The 26,420-nt window shown below is 44.2% G+C and overlaps 1 protein-coding gene across 1 annotated transcript in view; it reads left to right on the forward strand.

The window, feature by feature from the left end:
• STMN2 (stathmin 2) overlaps positions 1-25,427 on the forward strand; it is a 76,919-nt gene extending 51,492 nt beyond the window's left edge. Inside the window, exons 2-5 of the mRNA XM_073679478.1 lie at positions 11,679-11,774; positions 16,986-17,158; positions 22,800-22,991; positions 24,176-25,427. Of these exons, the coding sequence (XP_073535579.1) occupies positions 11,679-11,774; positions 16,986-17,158; positions 22,800-22,991; positions 24,176-24,235 (521 nt within the window). The 3' untranslated portion in view covers positions 24,236-25,427. The remainder of the gene's footprint in view (positions 1-11,678; positions 11,775-16,985; positions 17,159-22,799; positions 22,992-24,175) is intronic.
• Positions 25,428-26,420: the final 993 nt, after the last annotated feature.

Here is a 26,420-nt window from a genome sequence, read left to right on the forward strand (position 1 = left end):
GTAATTAACAAATGTAAGTGTGAACCTCGTTTAGCATATCCTGGGGTAAACTAAGAGTGTTCTTGGCTTACGGGCAAAAGTAGTCATGGACCACTTACCAACCACCATAGTTATGATGCTTATTTGTTTAAGGTCTCATGTCCTACACTATTTTTTCTGTTTATTGTCATTTTGGCAAGTAAAATTACGGGAAAAAAAAGTCTGTTCGTGAAGTTGATTGGTCCATTTACCCACTTGCAATTTTTGTTTTTTCTAAGGCCATTTAAGTTAATCTGTACATAGGATGAGATAAAGACTTGTGAGAAATGATTAATTAGTAGAGAAACAATCTGTCAGTAGGTAGGTAACATGTATAACGTCGCCATACAGATGGAGTACCGAGCAGCGCTGTTTTTGGACTGATAATTATGGGAAAAAAGGCAGTGTGCCAAATACTGCACTGATACATACTCCATCTGTCTACTGCTCGCAGCTTCCCCCATCAGGCTCTCATTTATATGCTGCCTTTTTCTGTCATCTTTCCTAGCCAATATTAGAATTATATTTAGGGCACGATATATTTCTGCTGTTTTCCGCTGATTAAAGGAATCGCAACAGCTAAATATTCATCATTTTATGGAAGCGTCTGCATTTCATTTCTTAACCTCCCTTCCCATATACGCACTTTAAAAATCAGTAATCACCGAAGGCTTAGAAATCTAAAATTATAAAATAATATAAAAAAACAATATAATATAAAAAAAATATCCTGGTAAAACTGTTATCACATATACATGTACTTAGAATTTTTACATGGTATTGGACGGCTTACGAGCACATTTCTAACGTCCGAATTAGAACCTTCTGATCTTTTTACAGACATTCATTATTTATTTTTAATTACTACGTAATAATATAATGAAAGCGACTTGTACATGTTTTGATGTTCATCAACTTTAAAATGTCGACTCATCTTTTCAATGACTGGTTTGTGGAATATGCAGGTTGTAAGGCTCCACGGAAAGGCTCCACGGACTAAATGTGTTATGTATTTGTAATGACCGGAGGTCCGAGAGAGATCCAGTGAGTCACAAACTGAGACAGAGACAGAAATAAACAACACTTTCTTTACTAAAACAGGGATTAGACTAAAATTCAGTATTGCACGAATCAGTCTCAGGTTCTACCTGGGACACTGTCCCTACTAAATACACACAGTCAGCAAAAGCTGAAATCAATGTGCCAATCTCAAGGTTTCCAGCTTATGTGAATTATTCTAAGGATCTGGAACAATTTTACCTAAACACAGTGTCAGTCTAGTGAGGGCGGTCTATAGGGACCCCCTGAGATGGCACACTGAGTACAATCCTACCACTATTAACAATAACAATGCATGAAACTATACCAATTGCTCTTATACCCCTATTATAAGGATACCCGGGTATCTTAAAGTTACGGTACCGTTATCCTCAGATGTAGTCTATCACAGGCCTGTGAATTGCGGTGGCTGCAGCTAGTCCCAGAAAACTTTGGTGCCAAAACAAAAGCAATGTTCACAAAAACAGCAAAGGTTCCTTGTCTTGTCGGCCGATGCCGAGCCCACACGCCGTGGACTTTAGTCCTGTAGCCTCAGGTTAAGGTCTGGGAAGATCTCTTCACCAGGCTTGTCAGTATCCTCTCAATGTGAATGGCAACGGACCCTTTCTCTCCTATCGCAGTCAATCACTCTTTTCCAGACCACCGACCATGTGCTCCGTCACAGAGATGGATTCCTCAGTCTCTTTGCCTTCTCAGTTGACACTTGGCTCCTTCAGCACAAAGTCTCTAGTCCACAAGTCTCTAGTCCACTCAGCATGGACTTCCACAACACTCCAAAGAGCCACACAGCTTTCCCCAGCTCAGCACTTGTTCTTAAGCAGGGACACAGCTTCACCAGGGACAGGGGTTAGCAATCTCCACAGGGAAGCTTGTAGAGACAGCGTCTTGTTCCAGCTCAGTTCTCACAGACTTCCTGTCTAGCCCCTCACACAGCAGACACCCTCAGAACACACAGGGTTTCCTGGTCTGCCCATGCTCTGAGCTCAGCCAGGCAAAAGTCACAGGGTCCTAATGCTCTCCTGCTGCTATCACAGTTCACGCTCTCACATGCCACCCCACTAGAGGTTGGCGTCCTCGACACACCTCCCCCCTCAAAGTCGCTTTTTTGCATAGCGCTGTGGAGGCATACCCACCATAGCTCGAGTAGTTCTCCTGGGACCCACCCCAACAGGCTCGGCTCCCGAGGGGGCAGAAGTCTCTTCAACGGGAGCCAATGAGGCTGCTCCCTCCTGAGGTGTGGTGCCCTGTGCCACATCATACGGATCAGGTAACTGACCTGATTCCCCATTCTCTGAAGGACATACCACATTCTCAATACTCTCTCCACACGGGGACAGATTGATCACAGGGGGCAAGTAAGCAGGCACGGAGGCAGACCCAACATCAGATTCAAGAGCATTAGGGATGCCCACCCCTCGGGACACGGCCTGTGGTTCCATGGAAACGGGGACGGCATCTCTAAACCAGCACCATTGTAGCATGTTACGATGAAGATTACGAGATCGTCCCCCTGTCCCCACCCGCTCGACCTCGTAGACTGGAATCTCAGGGCTCACCCATTTTTTTACCAGGTACGGAGTCGCCTCCCACCGTTCACTCAGCTTTCCAAACCGTCGTTTGATTCTCACCAGCACTCTATCCCCCGGGGAGAAAGGCTCGGTTTGAACGGGACGCGTGTCCCTATGGGTCACCTGACTGAGTCGATCACCCACCACCTGATACACTACCCTCAATCACCGCCGGTGTTCCCGAACCCATTCTGATGTGGTCCGAGGGGGATTGGAGGAGGGATCTGGCATGCTCAAATCCTCAATGTTCTGCCCTGGCCTCCCGAGCATCAACATGTGTGGTGAGTAGCCAGTAGTGCTGTGCACTCTATTATTGTAGGCCCACATCAATTCGGGGAGATACTCAGGCCAGCATACCTGTTGTTTACCCTCTAATGTCCTCAACATCTGCAACAGAGTCCGATTAAAGCGCACAGAAGCTCCGTTACCTTGGGGATGGTAAGGTGTCGTTCTCGACTGTGCGACACCATACAGCTGGTACAGCTCCTTCATCAATACCCCCTGAAAACATGCCCCCTGATCCGAGTGTATTCTTTGCAGACACCCAAACAGCTGGATGAAATGTCGACACACGGCTTCAGCCGCCGACTCCGCTGTCTGATCTCTTGTTGGCACTGCTACAGCATACTTGGTGAAGTGGTCTGTCATTATCAAGCAATAGGAATACCCAGACGTTGAGTATCCTATCAAGACATAGTCAATCATGAACAGCACTAAAGGAGTGGAAGTCTTAATAGATTGCGTGGGCGCCCGCTGCTCAGGGCTCTTACTGAGCCCACAGACCCGACTCTGCCGACACTCCTCTGTCACCATCCCCCCCAATTCAGGACAATAGAGGACTCGCTGTAGCCACTGGAGTGTCTTTTCACTCCCAAAGTGGGCCCCCTTCTCATGCGCCTCGCGAGCGACCACTGGACCCATCCCCATAGGGATTACTACCTAGTACCGGTGCTGCAGCTCAGATGGCAGGTACACCTTACGGTACAAGAAGCCCTGTTCCACACACAACTTATCCCACTGTCTCAGTAGTTTCATTCCTTCCACGGACAGTTGGGCCTTTTCCTCTGCACGCGGCCAGACCGCTTTTTTAAGCCAATTGCGCACTAGTGCAATGTCAGGGCAATCGTTCTGGTCCTTCGCCCAATCCGAGGGTGTTTTTCCCAGAACACATGGCATCCCTGACGCCACCCCACTTGAATGTACCACACTTTGGAAGATAGGTACCTGCCCAAAATCAGGGGTTTCAGTGTCCTCAAGCTGGTCATCAACATTTTCCCCCGAGGACCCAAGGGGCACCCTTGAGAGTGCATCCGCATTTCCGTTTTCCCACCCAGAGCGAAACTTAATTCGATAGTTAAACTTAGCAAGGCGATCGACCCACCACTGCTCCAATGCTCCCAGCTTTGCGTTTTCTAGGTGAGCCAGAGGGTTATTATCAGTCATGACTAGCACCTCAGCTCCCATTAAATACTCGGCAAAGCGTTCTGTCATCGCCCACACCAGGGCCAGTAGCTCTAGGCGAAACGAGCTGTAGTTAGCTTGGTTGCGTTCAGTGTCTCTTAAAGACCTGCTGCCATAGGCGATTACTCGCTCCTGACCATCCTGCACTTGTGCTAGTACCGCCCCCAGCCCATGCAAGGGGAATCAAACCGGGCATACGCTAACAACGGAGCACTCGTTAGGGCGGCCTTCATCTCCTCAAATCCCTTTTGCTGCTGGGGTCCCCATGGGATGGGGCGATTTTGGGGGCCTTGTGCCGTCCCTCTTAAGAGCTCATTCAGGGGACTCACTACTTGTGAAAACTTAGGTACAAAACGCTGATAGTACCCCGCTAAACCTAAGAAGGCCCAAACCTCTCGCAGGGTACGGGGGGGTGGCCACTCCTGCACAACCATGACCTTACTGGTTGTGGGCAGAACCCCGTCCGGAGTCACCACGTGACCTAAATACTCAATCTGACTCTGTAACAGTTGGCACTTCTTTGGTTTTATTTTTAGGCCATAACAACTGAGCCGCCGGAGATTTTGACGGAACTTCTCAAGATGGTCTTCAAATGAGGTCCCGAACACCACAAATTCATCTAGGTATATCAGGACTGATTCAAAATTCAGATCGCCTAAGCAATGTTCCATCAGGCGTTGAAAAGTTCCCGGGGCGTTAGTGAGCCCGAAGGGCATCCGGTTGAATTCATAGAGCCCCATTGGTAGGACAAACGCCGTCTTGGCCCGATCTTTTTCGGCCATTGGTACCTGTCAATAGCCACTTGCTAAATCCAACGTCGAGAAATATTTGGCCCGACCCAATGCCGACAGAGACTCTTCTATGCGAGGTAATGGATATGCGTCCCTCACCGTGTGAGCATTCAATTTGCGATAGTCCACACAAAACCGAAGGGTCCCATCCTTCTTCCGCACCAAGACCACAGGGGCCGCCCAGGGGCTCTGGCTCTCTCGGATCACTTGGTTGTCAAGCATACTGGCCACCATGTGCTTCACCTCTTGATAGAGCGTTGGGGGGATTTGACGATAACGTTCCCTAATAGGAGTATCCCCCGTGGGAATCTCATGCTCAATCGTCCGGGAACAACCGAAATCCTCCGCGTGTCGCGAAAAGGTCTCTTGATGTTCCCACAAGACCTTCTCCAGCTGCTCCAATTGCACGGGGGTCAGTTCTTCCCGATCCAATCCCATCTGGTCCATGATCACACGACCATTCCATTCTTCGGTAGGAGATTCGGTCCGGCCTACTTCGACCGCGAACGTCCAGGAAGACTGTTCATCTGGGCGAAGTTAGAACACTGTCTTGTCAGGCACCTTCCCTGCTGGCACGAACAGTTCAGCCAGAATGGTCCCAGCAGGAATTGTAACAGCCTCACCTAAAACGTTGATACATCTGACTGGCACCCGTCTATTCTTCACAATCACAAGAGACCAGGCCACACGCGCCTTGGCGAATGAGGACTTCTCTGGGGCTGGCTCGATGAGTACTTCAAGTCCATTCAGTCTCTGCACAGCCCCCACCGGTAGCATTAAGAGTTCTTCATGCTGGGGCGCTAGCAAGATCGTGGTCCGCGATGGAACTCGGACCAGGCCCACCTGACTCCCAGGGACCGCACTCTTCAGGAGATCACAACTCAGCACTAGACGGTGTAACATTCTCTCGGTGGGTCGATGGTGAGTAGCACGCGCCCAGTATCGGGGTCCCTCACTGGCATACATTTGATGATTTAAATCTCGCAGAATGTTCATTCCGAGCGTCATCTCCATCCCTCTTCTAGGAGGGTGGTCCACCAGCACTATCCCTTTCTGACCCAGCTCTTGACCAAACATTTTCAGTTGCATCCACACGATCCCCTTCACCGTCAGTTGGCCATTGTTAGCGGCTGTAAGCCTTATCACTCGGCCGTCCTCGGGAACCACGAGTTGACTGAAGTGCCTTTCGTACACCTCTAAGTGCATTATGGTACATTCGGATCCTGTGTCAACCAAGCATCTCATCTTCTGCCCTTCCAACTCTACTTCCAGCACTGGACTGCATGCGAACAAATCTTGTTCTTCCCATCGAGGGCTTTGTGGGGGGTGGGCCGCTGCTGCTCGCCCTCTCATGGCAGCGGCTGGGAGTTTAACGCCGGCAAAGGAGGCACCGGGGCTGCAGACATCCGGCAGTACCGGGAGATGTGTCCCGGACGCCCACACCTCCAGCAGGTGACCGCTCCTCGTGGACGAGAACTTGGATCATTCGAGGAGGGCGACCTGGCAGACTGTGGAACCACCATTCCAGAGGATGGGGCGGGTGGCCCTTCCGTAGGAGTAGGGACCGGCCCAGCTCTGAGTTTAGACACCTCCAGCTTTAGCTCCTTCAGTTCGGCACGCAGAGCCTGTACGACGTTTACCAGTCCTCCCCCTCCTGAAACTGGCGCCGGACCTCCCTCCAGCTGTGCACTGTCAACTGCCCCCTTGACCACCAGAGTAGACTCCTCCTCCCTTTCCACCACGGCCCGATAAATCTGCCAGAAGGATAATTCCGGGGTAGCTCGGGACATCTCCATCAGTTTGTCTCGAAGGAGTCTATTGGCTAACCCCGTTATGAATTGATCCCGGAGCAAGCTTTCTACCTCTCGGAATGCCCCCCTGGCCCCTGGCTCTAGTCGCTGCACCTCATTCAACGTTTCCTGTAAAGTGTTCGAGTACTGCATCAAAGTTTCACATTCCCTTTGGGGCCGATTGAAAAACAAGGAACGAAGCTGGGCCACACGGGCCCAGCCTCCTGAACTCCCCTCTAACAGCTCCAAGATTTTCTCTAACGTGCTCCTTTCTGACTCTGGACATACCATCACCATCCACCTAGTGTCGCCCTCTAGTGCATTTAATGCCAACTCTGCTCGTAATGCGGGGGCCAGATTACACATCCGCAGAACACTCCGGACCCTCTCAGCCCAATCCTGCAACGGCATGTTACGCCCGTCATATTTTGGCATGTGCTGGAGTAAAGCTCCTACTGACACATATCCTCCCACAGTCATCGCGGCTGCCAGGGGTTACGCTACCAGCGGGGGGGCTGCTGGTGCGGCAGAGTCATTTCTTCCCTCGCCTCCGTCCATGACAAGCACTGGATCCTGCCGACTACGCCAAAAATGTAATGACCGGAGGTCCGAGAGAGATCCAGTGAGTGACAAACTGAGACAGAGACAGAAATAAACAACACTTTCTTTACTAAAGCAGGGATTAGACTAAAATTCAGTATTGCATGAATCAGTCTCAGGTTCTACCTGGGACACTGTCCCTACTAAATACACACAGTCAGCAAAAGCTGAAATCAATGTGCTATAGGGACCCCCTGAGATGGCACACTGAGTACAATCCTACCACTATTAACAATAACAATGCATGAAACTATACCATTTGCTCTTATACCCCTATTATAAGGATACCTGGGTATCTTAAAGTTACGGTACCGTTAACATCAGATGTAGTCTATCACAGGCCTGTGAATCGTGGTGGCTGCAGCTAGTCCTAGAAAACTTTGGCGCCAAAACAAAAGCAACGTTCACAAAAACTGCAAAGTTTCCTTGTCTTGTCGGCCGATGTGAATGGCACCGGACCCTTTCTCTCCTCTCGCAGTCACTCACTCTTTTCCAGACCACCGACCATGTGCTCCGTCACAGAGATGGATTCCTCAGTCTCTTTGCCTTCTCAGTCGACACTTGGCTCCTTCAGCACAAAGTCTCTAGTCCACAAGTCTCTAGTCCACTCAGCATGGACTTCCACAAAACTCCAAAGAGCCACACAGCTTTCCCCAGCTCAGCACTTGTTCTTAAGCAGGGACACAGCTTCACCAGGGACAGGGGTTAACAATCTCCACAGGGAAGCTTGTTGAGACAGCGTCTTGTTCCAACTCAGTTCTCACAGACTTCCTGTCTAGCCCCTCACACAGCAGACACCCTCAGAACACACAGGGTTTCCTGGTCTGCCCCTGCTCTGAGCTCAGCCAGGCAAAAGTCACAGGGTCCTAATGCTCTCCTGCTGCTATCACAGTTCATACTCTCACATATTCCAGAAAATAAAGATACCATTAAGGGTATGTTCCCACATGGAATATCCTCCCTGTTATTTCTGTAGCGTAAAACCTGCGAAGATATCTGCAGCAATAAATGTTGGGAAAAAGAAAAATAGAAAAGACAGCAGATTCTATGCACATTTTACCAATGCATTGCAGAAGGTGAAATCCGCATTGACACCCGCAGGTTAAATCGAGATGATGCTGATTTCAATTTTTTTGCAACACAGATCAATTTCTACAGCAGATTTTACTTTTACTTTATGCAGTGTGGAAATGAGATTTAGTTAAATCTGATGATCTAATGAGCTCCGCCAGCGATTGTCAACTTGATAAATGCCGCTGTCAATTTCTGTCAACGGCATTTAACACGCGCTGGCATGGGGGCGGATCATTCCATGTTCCCATTGGCACGTCCGTGACTTCATCGCCGGGTCGCCGATGGGTCTGTTGAAAACCTTCATACTTGTCATTACAGAGCTCCTTTGGAACCCAGCCTGCGTCCGGACTTCAAAGGAGACCATGATTTCTGCTATATACAGTGATAGTATATAGTGCAAGCGAACAGATTATCGCAGCTTTAAGTCCCCTAAGGGGACTATTAAGGACAGTGAAAAGTAAAAGAAAATGTTTTAGAAAATATGAAAAAATAAATAAAAGTTCAAATCACCCCCCTTTTCCCTTATTAAAAATAAACATAATACAAAAATTTCAAAAATATACATATGTAGTATCGCCACGTTCAGTACAGTCTGATCTATCAAAATATTAAAATAATTAACCTAATTGGTAAGCACCATAAGCGAAAAAAAAATTCAAAAACAACAAAATTACGGGGTTTTTTGGTCGTTGCAATTCCCCAAAAAATGCTGTAACAAACAATCAAAATGTCCTATTTATCCCAAAATGGTATTAATAAAAAACATTGTCTCTCCCCTCAAAAGATTAGCCATCACACAGCTCCATCAACCGAAAAATAAAAACGTTACAGGTCTCGGAAAGTGGCGACACAACCCCAAACATTTTTTTTGCAAACTTCTGATTTTTTTTCACGACTAATATAATAAACTGAACATGTTTGTTATCGCCGTAACCAAATTAGATTTGGGTACTAATGAGCGGAATCATATTGCAAGGTCATTTTTACCATAAAATGTACAACCTAAAACAATTTCCAATCAACAATGTCAGAATTGCAGAATTACTGTGCTAAAGTGAATAGTGTCATTCAAAAGTACAACTCATCCTGCAAAACACAAGCCCTCATATGTCTATGTGGACAGAAAAATAAAAGAGTTTTGGCTCTGAAAAGAAGGGGAAGAAAAAAAAGAAAATGCAAAAATGGAAATCGGTCCCTTTGTAAAGGGGTTAAAAAAAGAAAAAGGTTCGGATTTTTCCCTTATCCTAATTATATATATATGTATATGTGGCACCCTGCTATTACACGTACCACAGGACCCAAAAGGGTGCATGGACGTACTTCTCCACAAGAGGCCCTCATTACATCACAGACACCTCCACCCTTCCACCTCATACCACCAGAGGGAGCCCTGTTAGGGATATATATACTGGAGGGTGGAGTTAGGCAGAGAGTGTGCTGACACTGTAGAGCAGTGAAGAAGCAGCACATCTGATGCTGAGTTGAGGGCCCTGAGTGTGGCCGAGGCAAGGAGAGAGGAGAGAGGAGTTAAGGGGGCAGAGGAGCATCTGAAGCTCACCCCAGGACACAAGCCAGACACCGGGTCCGCGCCTACAGGGTCCTCTACACCGAGTAGGGACAACCGCCATACCAGGAGGATTCCAGACCCCTGGTTCACCTGAAGCTACCATCATTTTACAGAACTAGGAACCACGAAGGCCCCAGCTTTCAGGGATAGTGGTAGCCAAAGAAATGTTCTACTACAAGCAGACAGGTGAGAGAGTGAAACAGCATGAAAGCTAGGCCTAGTTCCAGGCTGGCCAGAAGCTTTAGAGAAAGGAAGAAAAGGATCAGGAGGCCTTATACCCGCTCACTGGGGAGAGTTCAGAAGTGCATCCTTCCTATCAAAGTACCCTGGACTGTACCTGCCGTCTACACCAGTAAAGGTACTGAAGCGAACCCCCTGTGTGCGTGTCCGTCATTCCCCCTGACCCGACCGGGCCACCTCTCACCTGCATCTCTTCCATCAACCCTGCCCCGGGGGCCCGCTCCGCTTGTGGGGAGCAGAAACATCCCAGCTGCCATCCCATCAGCCCCGGAGGTCTGCAGCAGCGCCGGTACTCATTACCGGGAACCACAGGTGGCGTCACGAGACGAAACTGTTAACAAAACCCCTTTTAAAGAGAGACCCCAGGGTACGGTCCCGGGAGCCGACTGCCGTGACATCCCACAGAAGGTCAAGGCCCGGGTACCGAGTCTCCCCCATATCCCCCTGGACGAGTCATATATATATATATATATATATATATATATATATATATATATATATATATATATATATATATATATATATACACACATACATACATACATTCATTGGTAATCTTGCAATTTTTGGGAAAAGTTTTCAGCAGGCTCCTTATCAGCAGAGGAAGGATTACAAACACAGCTGATAACACAGGATCCACCAATTACAATAAATGATGTCACAGCTGATCCTGCTCCCCTTCGCTTCACAATGACCCTTAGACACGCTCATTAGACACTTCAATACAAAAGAAAGGGTCGGGTCTGACCAATGTGGCTATGTACATATGTTGTTTCCTGAAGCAATTATAGTCTGAAAATCCCCAGTGACCGGTGTGAAAATTACAATTTTATTTTTTCCATTCTTAACATTATGATTGTGCTATGTAAAAAAAAATTCAAAAATATTTATAAAATACATTTAACGCAAAAACTTTATTTAAACAATAAATCGATTTCTGGTTATAGCTTCCCTTTAAGCTACATGAAAACTTATCCCAAGGCTTCAAATTTGTGACACATGTTGCCTGTGTAGAGTCCCATGTTACATATTCTTGGTACTCCATGTGTCATTATGTATTGCCTCCATGACCAATGACTTTGTAATATGGCACCCTATGCTGCATGTGTGCATCCATAACTAAGTAAATTAATTTAGATTTATGTACAATAAATATGAGATGATGGTGCAATATGGACCCATAGATTTCTACAGATGCCACATTTGATATCCTTGGTTTAGTTAACGAATACAGTCATGTGTATGAGCCCCAAACACTGCAATAGTTATAGGTATACTCTTAGCAAGTTTGAATTTTCCTAATATTGAACCCCTCAATGACCACCAATTTTTACTGACTTGAGAAGTAAGAGAATAGCATCCCGCGAAGAGGGAAAATGAATCGGGAGTCAGCTGTATACTATGGCTGGGGTTAAACAAAATAAAATCTTTATGTAATATGTCTTATATACTGCATGTACATACCATGCCTAGTATGATCTGATTTAATATATTTTTTATTTTTTTCCAGCCTACAAAGAAAAAATGAAGGAGCTGTCTATGCTCTCTTTAATCTGCTCATGCTTCCATTCTGAGCCCCGAAATATTAACGCATACACATTTGATGGTGAGTAGTAACTGGCGGATATTGCATTTATATGCTTGTGTATATGTCTCTATAATTATAATAACACATCCATAAACTTATTGATTTAGCTTATATTGCAGTCTGATAGAGAACATTTATTCTATTACTTGACTGATGGGTTACTGAGTACAAAGTATCAGAAACACATCCATTTGTCCATTTGTTGCACACAATGTTCTCGAATGCTTATAGCCATAGAATTCTTTCAATCATTTTCCATTACAGATCTCTCCATTGAGTATATACTATGTGGAAACGTGGAGGAAATGTTACCAGTCTTCAGTCCATTGCATGTTTAATGCTAGCGGAAATGACAAATTCATATCTCAGAGATCTTTCTTCACATGTTACTTTCCAGAGGAGACTTGTCCTCTGAAAAATATTTTTTGGGGAAAATCTAGTTTTATGTGTAGTGGAGTTTAAAGAGAACCTGTCATGTCATAAAATGCTATTAACCTGCAAATATGGGGTTAATCAGCAGGTTACTAGCGTTTTAAAGCCGTGTGGCTACTGGAAGGAAATTAACTTTATTCTTTTTGAAAGCCTCCAGCTTTCAGTCATAGAGATGCAGTCGGCGCGTCTTCACTCACCCGTCAGTACATAGTGAGCTACAGCTGTAACCACACCCCAGCACTAACTGACAGCCGGCTCAGCAGTGCATCAGTAGAGAGCCAACTGTTAGTCAGTGCTGGGGCGCGGTTACAGATTCCTCTCACTGTGCCCTGAACAGTGATTGAAGCCACACCTCTATGACTGAAAGCCAGAGGCTGCCAGAGCGAAGAAAGTTAATTTCCTCCTGGGTGCCTCACGGCTTTAGAACGCTATTAACCTCCAGATTAACCCTGTATCTGCAAGTTAATGACATTTGGGGACATGACAGGTTCCCGTTAAAGAAGACTTCTCATGTTTGCTTTAGTAAATAATTATATTCCCCATGAAATAACATTCCTGGAACATGTTTTCAGAGCTGTATGTTGTGCCATTCCTTTGTTATTCCTCCTGAATATTTATTGATAGATTGACAACTGGTTCCCCTTGTAAAAGGGGTGTGTGTCCCTACACTGTGCGCACTGATTGGATCCTGTCACATATGGACCAGCCCCCAACTGGTAACACACAGTGGTCAATTTATTCAAAAAGTTATGGGAGGAATAACAGAGGAACGGCACAACATAGAACCCTGTGAAAACATACTCCAGAAATGTTATTGTATGACCTACACAGACATGTCAAGAGAGATTATGAATAGTGTTGAGCGAGTATGTTCTGTCCGAGTATGCTCGGGCCGAGCTCCGAGTATTTACAGCTGCTCGGTGATATGGTTGAATCGCTCCCGTGTGCATGATTTGCAACTGTTTGACAGCTTTATTACATGTGAGGAATGTGTAAGAAATAGACATTCCTCACATGTAATAAAACTGTCAAACAGTTGCAAATCATGCACACGGCAGCGATTCAACCATATCACCGAGCAGCTGTAAATACTCGGAGCTCGGCCCGAGCATACTCGGCGAAAGGGTTAATAGAACATACTCGCTCAACACTAATTATGAATACTCTTTAAAATGATTACACTTTGTAATACTTTTACATAAACTCACTTATTTTCTAACTATATACTCATAGTGAACCAACCACCTGTCTGGGATTCAGTGAGAGGGTCCATATTCCTGGCAGCAGGTCACAATATAACATACTGTATCTCTATGTACTGGCACTAATATTTGCTTACACATTGTCATAGGTAAAACACTGTTGTTATGAAAACCAAACAAACCGTGTTTTACTCACCTTTCCTTTGTTCGCCCTTTGTTTCTTTGTCCACCGCTGAGTCTCAGCTGATGCTCCTGGTGTCTGATAGTGGCTGCTGACTTTGCATTGCATTGACATTGCAGTGCTGACCTCACATTGAGCTTAGCAGAGCTGGGCCATTTATCCTGTCTACACTGGCAGAGCTGCTGAGCTCACTCATTGGCTGCCACATTGATGTGATGTCAGCATTGCAGGCTAATATCAAACAGCAGAAGCAGTGGTGGGGACTCAGTGCTGGACCTGGGAAGGGTGAGAAAGGTTCATTTTGTTTGTATTTTTTACAAGAAATTGAATCCGTGAATTTTCTGATAGGATACAACCCCTGTAAAGAGCTATAAGGTGGTCATCACTCAGTAGGTATTATATGGCCAGTCCTATCATGGGTATAGTCTGTTGTGAGCATTCATGAATATTCTACCTGATACTCACTCTGTGCACTGAATGCAGAATTGCCTTGAGGCTTTAGCTGCAATTTGTTTTGATGATGTTACACAATAGTAGAGTCTTGGGTTAGGATGGGCCAAAGAAGATAGCTAGCATGAAAATTTGAGAGGGACTACTTTTGTGGCTATTCAGGACTATCTCTTATGCAGCATGTGCCATGTTGACATTAGTTTTAGGTATAGTGAGAAGTTTAGAATCAGATCCCTTGCACTATGAAGCAATGGTGGTTTAGTGGAGAAAAGTTTCAGACAGGTTCCCTTTTAGCAAAAGTTCTAAATGATTAAATGACTCTAAGTCTCGTCAAGCCATAATTGCCCTAATACTTCATCCTCCTTTGGTACAGTGCATTTATTAGCGCAGGTGGCAGGGGTATATAGATAAATGTCATTTTCATATTAAAATTGTTTCATGTTCTTTCAACAGACTTTGCATGAATCAATCGAACAGATGAATATAACAAATTTTGTAGTATATCTTATCAGAGAAATTTGACTCTTTCTCCACTTATGAGTTACTTTTTCACCTCCCCTCTGCCTCCTGAAATCACCATCCACTCTGGAAAAAAACTGCTCAAATCCATCTTGATCAAGAAAAGATGGACTAACAGCATAGTACGGTGTCAGGTTACAGCTTATATTAAATTCTATGGAGATTAGAGGGGGGGGAGTACTGAACAGCACTCAACCAAATGAGATATCAGGCAGACAAGCAGATACAAACAGATCATGCTGCAAATGTATTTCACTTCAGTGCTGGATTTACAGCCACACTGCTCAGTACTGCAGTATATGCTCTCCATACTGCTGCTGTCTGTGTTCTGCAATGAAAAAAAGAACAGGAATCCATCTCTCAATATCTGTTGTGTATGGGGTTATAATAGCAGCCAGTCTGGGTCAGAGACAACTAAAAATTAGAGATAGACCCTGCACGGGTGAAAATAATGCAAACTACAAGTCATGTAATGAACATAAATGGTGTTATTTCTCATGTAAAAACATATGAAAGCTTATTATGAAAAGGTATCTAAAATGACCAGTATACTTTAAAGCAGGAATGTCAAACTCAAACACACAGAGGGTCAAAATAATAATCTTGGACAAAGTCATAGGCCAACCAGTATACAGAATAATGGGCCCCACATAGTCCTTCATACAGTATAATGGGCCCGACATAATCCTCCATACAGAATAATGGCCCCACATAGTCCTCCATGCAGTATAATGAGTCCCACATAGTCCTCCATACAGTATAATGGGCCCCACATAGTCCCCCACACAGTATAATGGGCCCGCAAAGTCCTCCATACAGTATAATGGGCCCCACATAGTCCTCCATACAGTATAATGGACCCCATATAGTCCTTCATACAGCATAATGGGCCCACATAGTCCTCCATACAGTATAATGAGCCCCACATAGTCCTCCATACAGTATAATGGACCCCATATAGTCCTTCATACAGTATAATGGGCCCACATAGTCCTCCATACAGTATAATGGGCCCACATAGTCCTCCATACAGTATAATGGGCCCACATAGTCCTCCATACAGTATAATGGGCCCCACATAGTCCTCCATACAGTATAATGGACCCCATATAGTCCTTCATACAGTATAATGGGCCCACATAGTCCTCCATACAGTATAATGAGCCCCACATAGTCCTCCATACAGTATAATGGCCCCACATAGTCCTTCATACAGAATAATGGCCCCACATAGTCCTCCATACAGTATAATGGGCCCACATAGTCCTCCATACAGTATAATGGACCCCATATAGTCCTCCATACAGTATAATGGCCCCACATAGTCCTCAATACAGAATAATGGCCCCACATAGTCCTCCATACAGAATAATGGCCCCACATAGTCCTCAATACAGAATAATGGCCCCACATAGTCCTCCATACAGTATAATGGGCCCACATAGTCCTCCATACAGTATAATGGGCCCACATAGTGCTACATACAGTATAATGAGCCCACATAGTCCTCCATACCATATAATGGCCCCACATAGTCCTCCATACAGAATAATGGCCCCACATAGTCCTCCATACAGTATAATGGGCCCACATAGTCCTCCATACAGTATAATGGGCCCCACATAGTCTTGCATGCAGTATAATGGGACCCACATAAAAAAAAACCTCTACCCCGGTCCTCTGCTGCTCCGGTCTCTACAGCGTGTCTTCTGAAGCTCTTCTCTGTACGACACAGTGGGCATGAAATCCAGGGTGCCGATACAGTTGAAGGTGTAATGCTCGGCGGAGGCAGTGCCAGCTTCGCGGGCCCAATATAATCACCCTGCGGGCCAAATTTGTCTCACGGGCCAGAGTTTGACATGTATGGTGTAAAGGCAATGCACGTGGTCCGCTGGTCATCACATTTCTATTGCCTTGTTTATTATAGCTCGTATCCCAGTTTTACATGGGTGGACATAACATTGGTGCAACCTGTGCAACTGCACAGCGGCCTGAGTGGTAAGAGGGCCACTTCCACCTACAAAGCTGCAAACAGCTGCTGTCACACACACATAAAGGAGTGCACTATGATGATTGGACTGCAAATGTCCCACCTACAGTTCTTCCTCAGGGTCCTCTTCTGCCTGTGTCCGCCCCTGCATTATTATTATAGTGTTGTGAAATCATATTTTATATTGTAGTTGACATTTAGAAATTTCAGGAAATAAATGACCCAAAAACAATGTCATACATGTTGTTTCTCACGTAAATATTATTTATATGTCAGTTGTATGATATATTACATTTTTAATATTATTGTTAGGATATTTGTTATCCTGCCTAACAAAGAAACGTCTTCTGACAAACTGACACAGCTATTTTTGTAAAGCGTTTGCCTTTTTTTAAGTATCAGACATCTACGGTTTGTTGTGTTTAACTTGGTGCAAAATTCTTTTTGCTAAATAGATATGGAAGTGAAACAGATTAATAAGCGCACGTCTGGCCAGGCGTTTGAGCTGATACTAAAGCCCCCGTCTCCTGTTTCTGAGGCTCCACGAACATTGGCCTCTCCAAAGAAAAAGGATCTTTCTCTAGAAGAAATACAGGCAAAACTGGAGGCTGCAGAAGAGAGAAGAAAGGTAAGTCTGGAAATGTAAATGGGTATAAAACGATGAATGTAGAAATGGGGCAACAGATCTGTCTACCGTATAAAAAGTCTTTGTGCAGGTGTGGTATTAGATCTTATAGGACCCCATTGCAAAGTAAGGAATGGCCCCAACTTTGGAAAAAGTGAAATGAACTGTAGTAATGCAGCATCAAGAGAATGATATTTACCAATCAAAGGATGAAGTGTTCTGAGACATATCATCAGATCTTCTGCACAAAGAAGAAACCATATAATAGTCAGGAAGTAAAAAACACCAACATGTTTATTTCCCACTAGCACCCGAGAATTCCTCATTAGCCTCAGGTAAAATCCTGAGTTAAAGTGGTTTTCCAGTGAAAACAAGTTATCACTGTCGCTTCCGTATCTGAACAGACTGCTGCAACCCCTGACGTGGTCACTTGGCAGTGACGAGCCCCCTGGGGCCGTGGGGTACTCAGTAGCCGGGCCGGTCCTTTTCTATTGGGGTTGTCACGGTGGCAGTGACCCGGTCCCTGGCCCAGGGCGGTCAAATAAAGAAAAGGGAAAGTCAATTTGGCAATAAAGAAAAGGGGAATAAAGTTTGTGACGCCACCCATGGTATGCAGCTATAGGGGGCTGCCGCTGCGGTGCAGGTCCACTGGGGCTGATGGTGACGCAGCAAAGATAGAGCAGCTCTCCACGGGCAGAGCTAAGCCCCAGGGCAGAATATAGTGATTGATGGAGTAGATGTTGCTGGTGTAGTGCAAGGCAGGTGGCGCAGCAATTAGTTAAGGACACAGTGGGGTGCAGTCTTCAAGTTTTTACTCACAGTTATCAAGCTGCTCCAGGTTACAACTGCCAAATTATAACCGCCCACGTTGTCCTGTGTCCTCCGACGAAGTGATCCAGCCAACTCTCAGTTAATTTGGGTGCACTTGAATTGGACCCCTTTCTGTGTACCTCTCCAGGTCGTCTCTCTCTCTCCGCTGGCTCTCGCCCTCCTGCCCTGCGTCTCACACACAGTGTCCCGAGCCAGTGGCCGCAGGCCTTGTCAGGCGACGTCCGGTCTGTTCCCTTGGTCCTATATGGCCACCTTTTCAGCGATTATGTGTGGATTGCGGCTACGGCACATGAAGATGCCGCACCTCCGGTTTGCTAGCTGAGCCTTAAAGTACTCCACTAGTCTGGGGCCGGTCCCCTCCTGCGGCCTTGATCCCTCCACGGTCAGCGTGAACTCGGGCGCACGGGTGGCATCCCGCACTCGCCGTGGCCCTAGGATCCCTTCTCTGTCTGGAGCCTTTCCCACTGCTCCGGTGTTCTCTCCTCACTCTCCTTCTGAGCCTTTCTGACTGGGCCCTACTCCTCCACGGTCCTCCCTTGCTCCCCTGAGCAGAACTGACAGAACTCCTGCTCCAAGGACTGGAAGCAAGAATCAACAACTGCACTGCGCTCCTGAGCTGGACTAACTGAACTCCTTCTAGATGTTTCTACCCTTGCTTATATACTGTTCTCTCAGTGCTCCCCTTAACTACTTCCTCCACCCACCCCCTCTACTTAGTTTCACCCTCCTGACAGGGACAGGGACTGTGCTCTCCCTCAGGAGCAATCCCGCCCTTCCTTACTGGAGTGGTGTAGTGTTGGATGTGAGTGGTTGGGTCCCGGGTAGTGCTCCCTCCTTACCTGAGAGTGGGGTACCACACCCTGGCTGAGATGCAGTAGCTCTGTGGCAACTGGACCCACAGGAGCGCCACAGCAGCGCCACACTAGTACCACTGTTACTATGGGACGCCGGCAGTGTGTGGGTGTTTAGCTTTGAGATTGCTGAGACTAATTATCCTTTTCCTGTCCACATGTGTTTTGCTGCAGTGAGCTGGTATATAACTTAGCTCTCTGCTGGGAGCCATGGAGAGCTCCCTACTATATAAACCCCAGCAGACAGTCTCTAGCTGCCAGTTTATTAGTTAGTTTCAGCTAGACCTGGTCACTCTGATCCTTTGCTCCTTTGTGGTAGTTTGTATACTCTGTTGTCTGACTTTGACTTGTATTTTGATTACACGCTTGCCTTCTGATTTTGTCCCTAATGTGGCTCCTTGCTTTTACCCCATGTGACGAGTCAACCCCTCTTGACTCTGGTTAGTTCCACCACCCAGCAGTCCTTCTGTGGAAGTAATCCAGTGGACCCTGTTGTAAAACCATATTCCTGTACAATGGTTAAAGGGTGATGGTCAAGGTTCCTCTGAAAAATGCCAGGTGGAGTGGCTTGTGCCAAATCTGTCAGAGGTAGCCTTTTTGAGCCTGTAGCCACTGACAAATGTAACAACCACCTATCCGCATAATAACTGATAATTTGTTGAATGGTGGGGGTCTTACTTCTTGGACCCACACCAATAGGCAGAGCTGTGAACTTCTGTCCTTGTTAGAGTAGAGCGGTAGGTCTCATGCACAACTGCTGCTCCATTCATTCTCTATGCGGCTTCTGAACATTGAGCTTGGCTGTTTCTGGCAGCTCCATAGAGAATGAATAAAATGGCGGATGGACGTCCAACCCACCACTACATTTTGTAACAGGAATAAAAATTCCCCATTCTGCCAACGGATGCAGGGGCCAGCATGTAAGCATAGCTCCCAAATGTACCGAATTCAGCGGGACTGTCCTGATTTTAGGGCTCAGTCCCAGATTCTAATACTCGCCTTTCTCTGACACATATCTTCATTGCTTCGTAGCTCCTTCTCCTTGGTGGTGGCCGCATCTCTGCTCAGTGCATAAATCAAATTATTTCCTTTGTCTTGTGATCTGCTCTCCCCGAGGCTCAAACCAACAATCTCATGTTTGCAGGTAGCAGCTCTAGCAATGAGCCACAGCCCACAATGATGTAGATAGGAGAATTTGGTAATCTTAAACTGTATTGCAGTCAGTGGACACAGAAGCAGATTATACATGTACATAGAGATACATTGTATACCGCAGTGTATTTCTATTTATTTGTATTCTACAGGTGAAGAAAAAGTCAGATTTTTTTGTTCCTGTAATACTACTAAAAATAATGAAAATCAATTACAAAAAAGTCATTTTCTCTTTTTTATGAGTCTCCCAGGGACAAGAACCACCAAGCTCTATAATTTCAGGCAGGACCTAAAGCTATTGAGCAACAAGTTCTGGTGATGTCAGTGGAGAATTTTGTATACTTGATCTGTATTGCATCCACTAACCCCACAGGCAGATTATATTGAAAAATAGAGATAAGTTTTATATAACAGTGTATTTTTATGTTTTTGTATTCTAAAATGGAGAATAAAATAATTATTTTTTTCTTCCTATAAAATTACTAAAAAAATAATGAAAAACAATTACATAAATGTCACTTTTACTGCATTTAAAAAAATAAATAAATAAACATTACAAATCAACAAATAACATGGAAATATTTGGTGCCCCTGTAATCGTAACGACCCGCACAACACAGTGATCAGAGTATTCACGGGGATCGGTAAATGGAATAAAAGAATGTCTTGATTTCTCTATTAAACCCATAAAAAATGTAATAAAAATGTAACGCCGAGGCCGTATTCACACGTAGTGTAATGCTACACTTTATCTGTGTTTTTTCTGTAGGTGTCTGTACCACATACAATAACAATCTTCTCCTATTATTGCGTGTTTGCCGTGTTTCTATTATGTGTGTTCCCCCTTCTTTAATGAATTTTCAGTGCAGATGTGAATCTGTGTTTTTAATGCTTTTTTAATAGTGCAGAAAAGCTTTGTTTGATTCTGCTCTAAAAATGCAACTGCGTTTTTTTTCTTTTACATGTGTTTTTTTCAGGCTCTACATAGAAGTCTACAGAGAAAAAAAAAAGCACCAAAACCACACACTTCAGCAGCGTCTTGACGCCAGGAGATTTCATTAAAACACATCCACTTTGCTTAGATATTTAGGCCATGTTCACATGTAGCTTAAATGCTGCGTATTTACTGCTGCTTTTTTGCAAATAAATTTTGCTGTGTTGAACCGTCCAAGCAAAGTGGATGTGATTTCATGAAAACTGCGCCCCCTGAACTGTGCGATGTTGGTGTTTTTTTGTTCTGGTGGCTTCTATGCGGAGCCTGAAAAAAAACATATATAAAAACTGCAGTTACTTTTTAAAGTGCAGTATAAAAGCTTTTATGTACTATAAAAAACATATTAAATACACAGCTTCACATCTGCACTAAAAATGCATCAAATAAGGGGGAGAATGCATAAAAAATGCAGCACAAATGCGATAACAAGAGAAGATTGTTATTGTGTAGTTTGGTGAGGACATCTGCAGAAAACAAAGAGCACAGTATTTATGCTACGTGTGAACACGGCTTAACAGACACCAAAAAGCCAGATGTCATATAGTGAAGCTGCATAAAGATGAGAAAGTTCTGGTGGCTCCGACTGTGATTGAATGAACAAAAAATAAATCTATAGTTCCAAACTAGAGATGAGCAGGACGCACAGATGATGTTGCGCCAGCTCTGGGTGATCAAGAGCTGCGTAGGAATGCCGGAAGATAAGAGATTCACAGCCTCTTTCCAGCCACCGGGTACCTCTGACCTGCTCGCTGAACCGGAGTCCAGTGAATCGATCCGCTCATCTCTAGGCCCAAAAGTCCTGCAGTCTCAGGCATCTTGCTAAGGCCACCGCCCCACTATCAGTATTCGGTCAGTATTTTTTCTCAGGAGTGGGAGCCAAAACCAGGAGTGGGTGATAAATGCAGAATTGGTGACTTGTTTCTATTATACCTTTTCTCTGATTGTTCCTCACCTGGTTTCGTTTCCCACTCCTGAAAAAAAATACTGACCGAATACTGACCACATACTGATAGTGGGGCCAAGGCCTACCTCTGACATCTACTCCTGCCGAGGTAGAAAGAAATGGTAAATGGGCGTGGATCGGGATGTGGCCAGGGGCGTATTTGTCCATCTTTCTGTTCTTAAAAAATTGAGAGGTATGATATAGGTGATAACTTGTTTTAAAATCTTTAAGCCTCCTATACAAATTAGATAAAAGCTGTCAGAATAGGACAACTATTTAATGTACAGATATGTATATGTATATATATATATATATATATATATATATATATATATATACACTGTAAATATATATGGATATATAAATGGATATATGGAGGTCTATTGACAGATGATGTTGGGAGACAGAAAGAATGAGCATGATGAATTTCATCAACCAATTATTTTGTTCACCTAGAAGTTAAACCGCCACCATTGATGTCCAGCAGGAGTTTGCTACGCTCTCCCCTTTGAAAACACATGCATGCTTGGCTAAACTGAGCATGCATGTGTTTGTAGGGAACAGAGATGATTGCTAGAAGAAAGTTAGTAGAAATAAACAGCCATGATTTTCTAACCCTAGACAGCTCTTTTTAAATGCCTTTGATTCAGTCTCCGACTGGGTTAAGCCACAAGAGATATTGGTCTGCACTATGTTTAGATGTTAATGATACATAGGTATTCAGGATCCGACATAAGGCATGAGGATGGTTAAGTGAGAATTATGGGATGTTTTGTAAAGAGACAATACTGAAAAATATCATTATTTTTGATGCCCACATGTATAGCGGAAGAGTTCTGTTTACTCTGTGCCAAATCCTATTTTGTTCTACAGACTCAGGAAGCCCAAATCCTGAAGCAATTGGCAGAGAAACGAGAGCATGAAAGGGAAGTTCTCCAAAAGGCTCTGGAGGAAAACAATAACTTCAGCCGAATGGCAGAGGAAAAGCTGATATTTAAAATGGAACAGATTAAAGAAAACCGTGAAGCCAATTTAGCTTCCCTTATGGAGCGCCTTCAGGAGAAGGTAAGGAATACATGGATATAAAGTATGTTGAGGCAAGGAATACAGGAGCATAACTTGAAGTTCCTGAACCTTATTGCAAAAGCAGTAACACTTACCCATCTAGCATATGCTATTGAAAGAGGTGTTCATTCTTTAGTAGGTCGGTGGAAGTTCAGGTAGTGAAACACTCAAAAGATCAGAGAGAAGCAATCAGGTAATCGTGGGATTGCAAAGGCCGCCATACATATTAAATTAAAGGCTGCTGAATCTGCTGATTTCTGATGGATTGGCTGACCATCTGATGTGTATGGAAGCCTCCAAATTTTTCCCTGACAAATGATTTTGGGAGAGAGAAGGATTGGACATTTGGAATTTCAATGACTGATGGTTTAGGTTTTAGGGGAGAAAAGTCACTCCTGGAGCTGTCTGGCAGCAACTTTCTCTTCTCTCTATATTGAAAACATGTGAATGCTCTGCTGAGCCAAGTACTCATCTGTATGGGGTTGTCCGGAGAGAGGTTTCTGCTTAACGAACATTCGGCTGAGAGCTCTCCTACGTGTATGGCCGTGGATTCATAGACTTTCTGCTTGTGGTCACGAATAAGCTGAGAGCATGTGCCTCTTCCTTTAAGCAATTGTTGTGGGCTCAGGACCCTGACATTTATTGATTAAAACTACTAAACACTGGCTACAACATATCAAAAATACTGCTGTCTTTTAAGTGACCGAGGAGTCTTTTGACACCCCCTCAGGTATCAGGGCGAGAGTAAAATAGGTATTTTGTTGTTTCAATGTGGAGAGCAGAGAAAACTGCTGGCAGACACTTCTGGCAGCGGCTTATTTTGAATTTCAGTGACCCATTCTCTTGTTTTCAGTGGAAATGTCGATCCTTCTGTCATCATCGTTTGGGGGAGGCTCCAACACACATCAGATAATTTGACCATTTTACCAAAATTCTGGAGATTTGTTTGACTTTAATCTAATGTGTATGGCTGTCTATAGGCTGTCTCTCTCCAGGGGCCTTGACCTGCCATGTCAAGTCAAGTCTCTCCATGAATGCCAATTACATTATTTAGAGTTAGCTTACCTGGATCATGATTATCTAAAAGTTATTTTCAGAAGTTTCTACTTGTAATGGAGTGTAAAAAGTTGCCTTTCATGACCAAACACATACTTACATGTCTTATGGTTTGTTTTTTTTCCCAGGAGAGGCATGCTGCTGAGGTCCGTAGGAACAAGGAACTCCAGGAAGAACTGTCAGGCTGAAAATATACCACCGTTAGTCACTTATTTGCCTATATTTACGGATCATGCGATAACAACATGGAAAATGTATGACATCACGAAATCAAAACAAAGAAATAAAAATGATAAGAACTCATGATGAACAAAAAAAAATCAAAGAAAAAAAAACTAAAAAAAAAATGTCGTCTCTTTGCAGAATGATTTGCTTCATGTTAAAAAAAAATAAAAAAAAAATGTGGGTCTTATTTTGTAAATACTTACATTTTTGTTAAAAAATTACAAGTATTGCATTATGCAAGTTATTTCATAATCTTACATGTCCTGTAACAGGCTTTAGGTGTTGTCTGTTTCTTCTAAAAATGAATTTGCAGAATCTTTCCAAAATACCCATGTCTAACTTCATTCTCTGCCGACTTTCTTTTGGTGCACTACATACAATAATCACTAGGCCGGTGGTGGTGAGGATCGCCATACTGGATATTTTGTAAGCTTTCCACTTTGTTAATTCAGTCTTTATAACCCAAGTAGAATGATGTTATTACATGTCAGTGTCCAGAGAGATTCTTATTGTCAAAAAATGGAAATGCTCCCTCCTTGTGTGTCATGGTAAGACGTTTACAGTGATTTCCAGTGTAGGCTAAACTGCTATTCCATTAGTTTGATAGTTTGTAACACCTGGGGAATAGATGTCACTGTTTTTTGGTGAATTACACTACATATAACAGGCACATAGGGTCTGATAACAAACACTTGTAGCAATAGTGTAACACAATTTAGCAACCGATTTGCACAAAGACCTATAATGAGCAAATCTGGCCCTAGTTCTCCCAGCGTTAGCTCCCTGTACTCTCTTTGCTATACTGCAATGGTCAATGAGGACTATTTTATACAACATAATTATGTATTAACCCTGTAAGATTATTATTTTTGTTGAACTTGGAGAACTTTCCCTTTGTTCAGCAGTAGGAGGGGTTCCTTCATTAGCAAATTCCTGAATGCTATCAGCAAATCTACAGGGATCATTAGACAGGGTGCACGTGCCAAGTGTGGAGTTGCCTAACAGCCGCCAAGTGTCGAACATAGTTGCGATTTCGAAATTGTTCCTGCCCCATGGAAGTTGCTGCCTGCATATTCTACTCTTCATTAGTGCTATTTCCTGTATGTTATTGTGAGCAAGCTGTGGTTAATAAAGAACTGGGGTTCTGAGAACTTACATATGGCTGTCTTTATTTACTTGAAGAAAACTTCGGAAATATCTGTTTTAATATATGCTTGTATGGCTCATAAAATAACAATGGTGAATCATCATTTCTGAGTACTCTGGGGTCGATTCATCAAAGCTTTTCAAAGCTTTGAAAAGTTGCAAAATTTTTCACAACTCTGCGTTGTGCAAGAATTTTGTGACTTTTGGCATTTTCACACCACTTTGGAGCCGCTCAGCCAAAATAGGCGGAACTAGATGGGAGTTAGGACAGAGTGTGTCTACGCCCTTCCTCCCCACCGCCATTGAATTTATCAAACCTGCCTATACTTTCTACATCAGAAACGCTACACCATTATCTTACTGGTGCAGCAAATGGAGGGGTACACCACTCACTAGAGACACCAAATTAATTAAGTGACATGCGCTTCTTAATGAATCCGGCGCCGTGTGCTCTTTCAAGGCTGACATATCATAAGCCGTGTGCTTGTTTTACAGTTAGATCCAGAAATTTTTGGACACTGACACAAGTTTTGGTATTTTAGCTGTTTACCAAAACATATTCAAGATACAGTTATATAATCAATGGGCTTAAAGTGCTGACTGTCCCCTTTAATTTGAGGGTATTCATATCCTAATTGGGGTAAGGGTTTAGGAATTACAGCACTTTAATATGTAGCTGACTCTTTTTAAGAGGACCAATGGTAAGTGGACAAATATCCCAAAAGTGCTTTAATGGGCTGCATGAGCTATTCCCTCATTAACCCATCATCAATTAAGCAGGTAAAAGGTCAGGAACTGATTCCAGGTGTGGTATTTGCATTTGGAGGCTGTTACTGTGAACCCACAACACGCAGTCAAAGGAACTCTCAATGGAAGAGAAACAGAAATCAGTAGGCTGAAGAGAAAAAAATGAAGAAACACATCAGAAAGATAGCAGAAATGTTAGGAGCGGCCAAATCAACAGTTTAGTACATTCTGCAAAAAAAGGGCGCACTGGTGAGC

The sequence above is a fragment of the Phyllobates terribilis genome, unplaced genomic scaffold, assembly GCF_046119375.1.
Source record: "Phyllobates terribilis strain yellow unplaced genomic scaffold, ASM4611937v1 Scaffold_4__5_contigs__length_816908805, whole genome shotgun sequence".
In the NCBI taxonomy this organism is placed as follows: Eukaryota; Metazoa; Chordata; class Amphibia; order Anura; family Dendrobatidae; genus Phyllobates; species Phyllobates terribilis.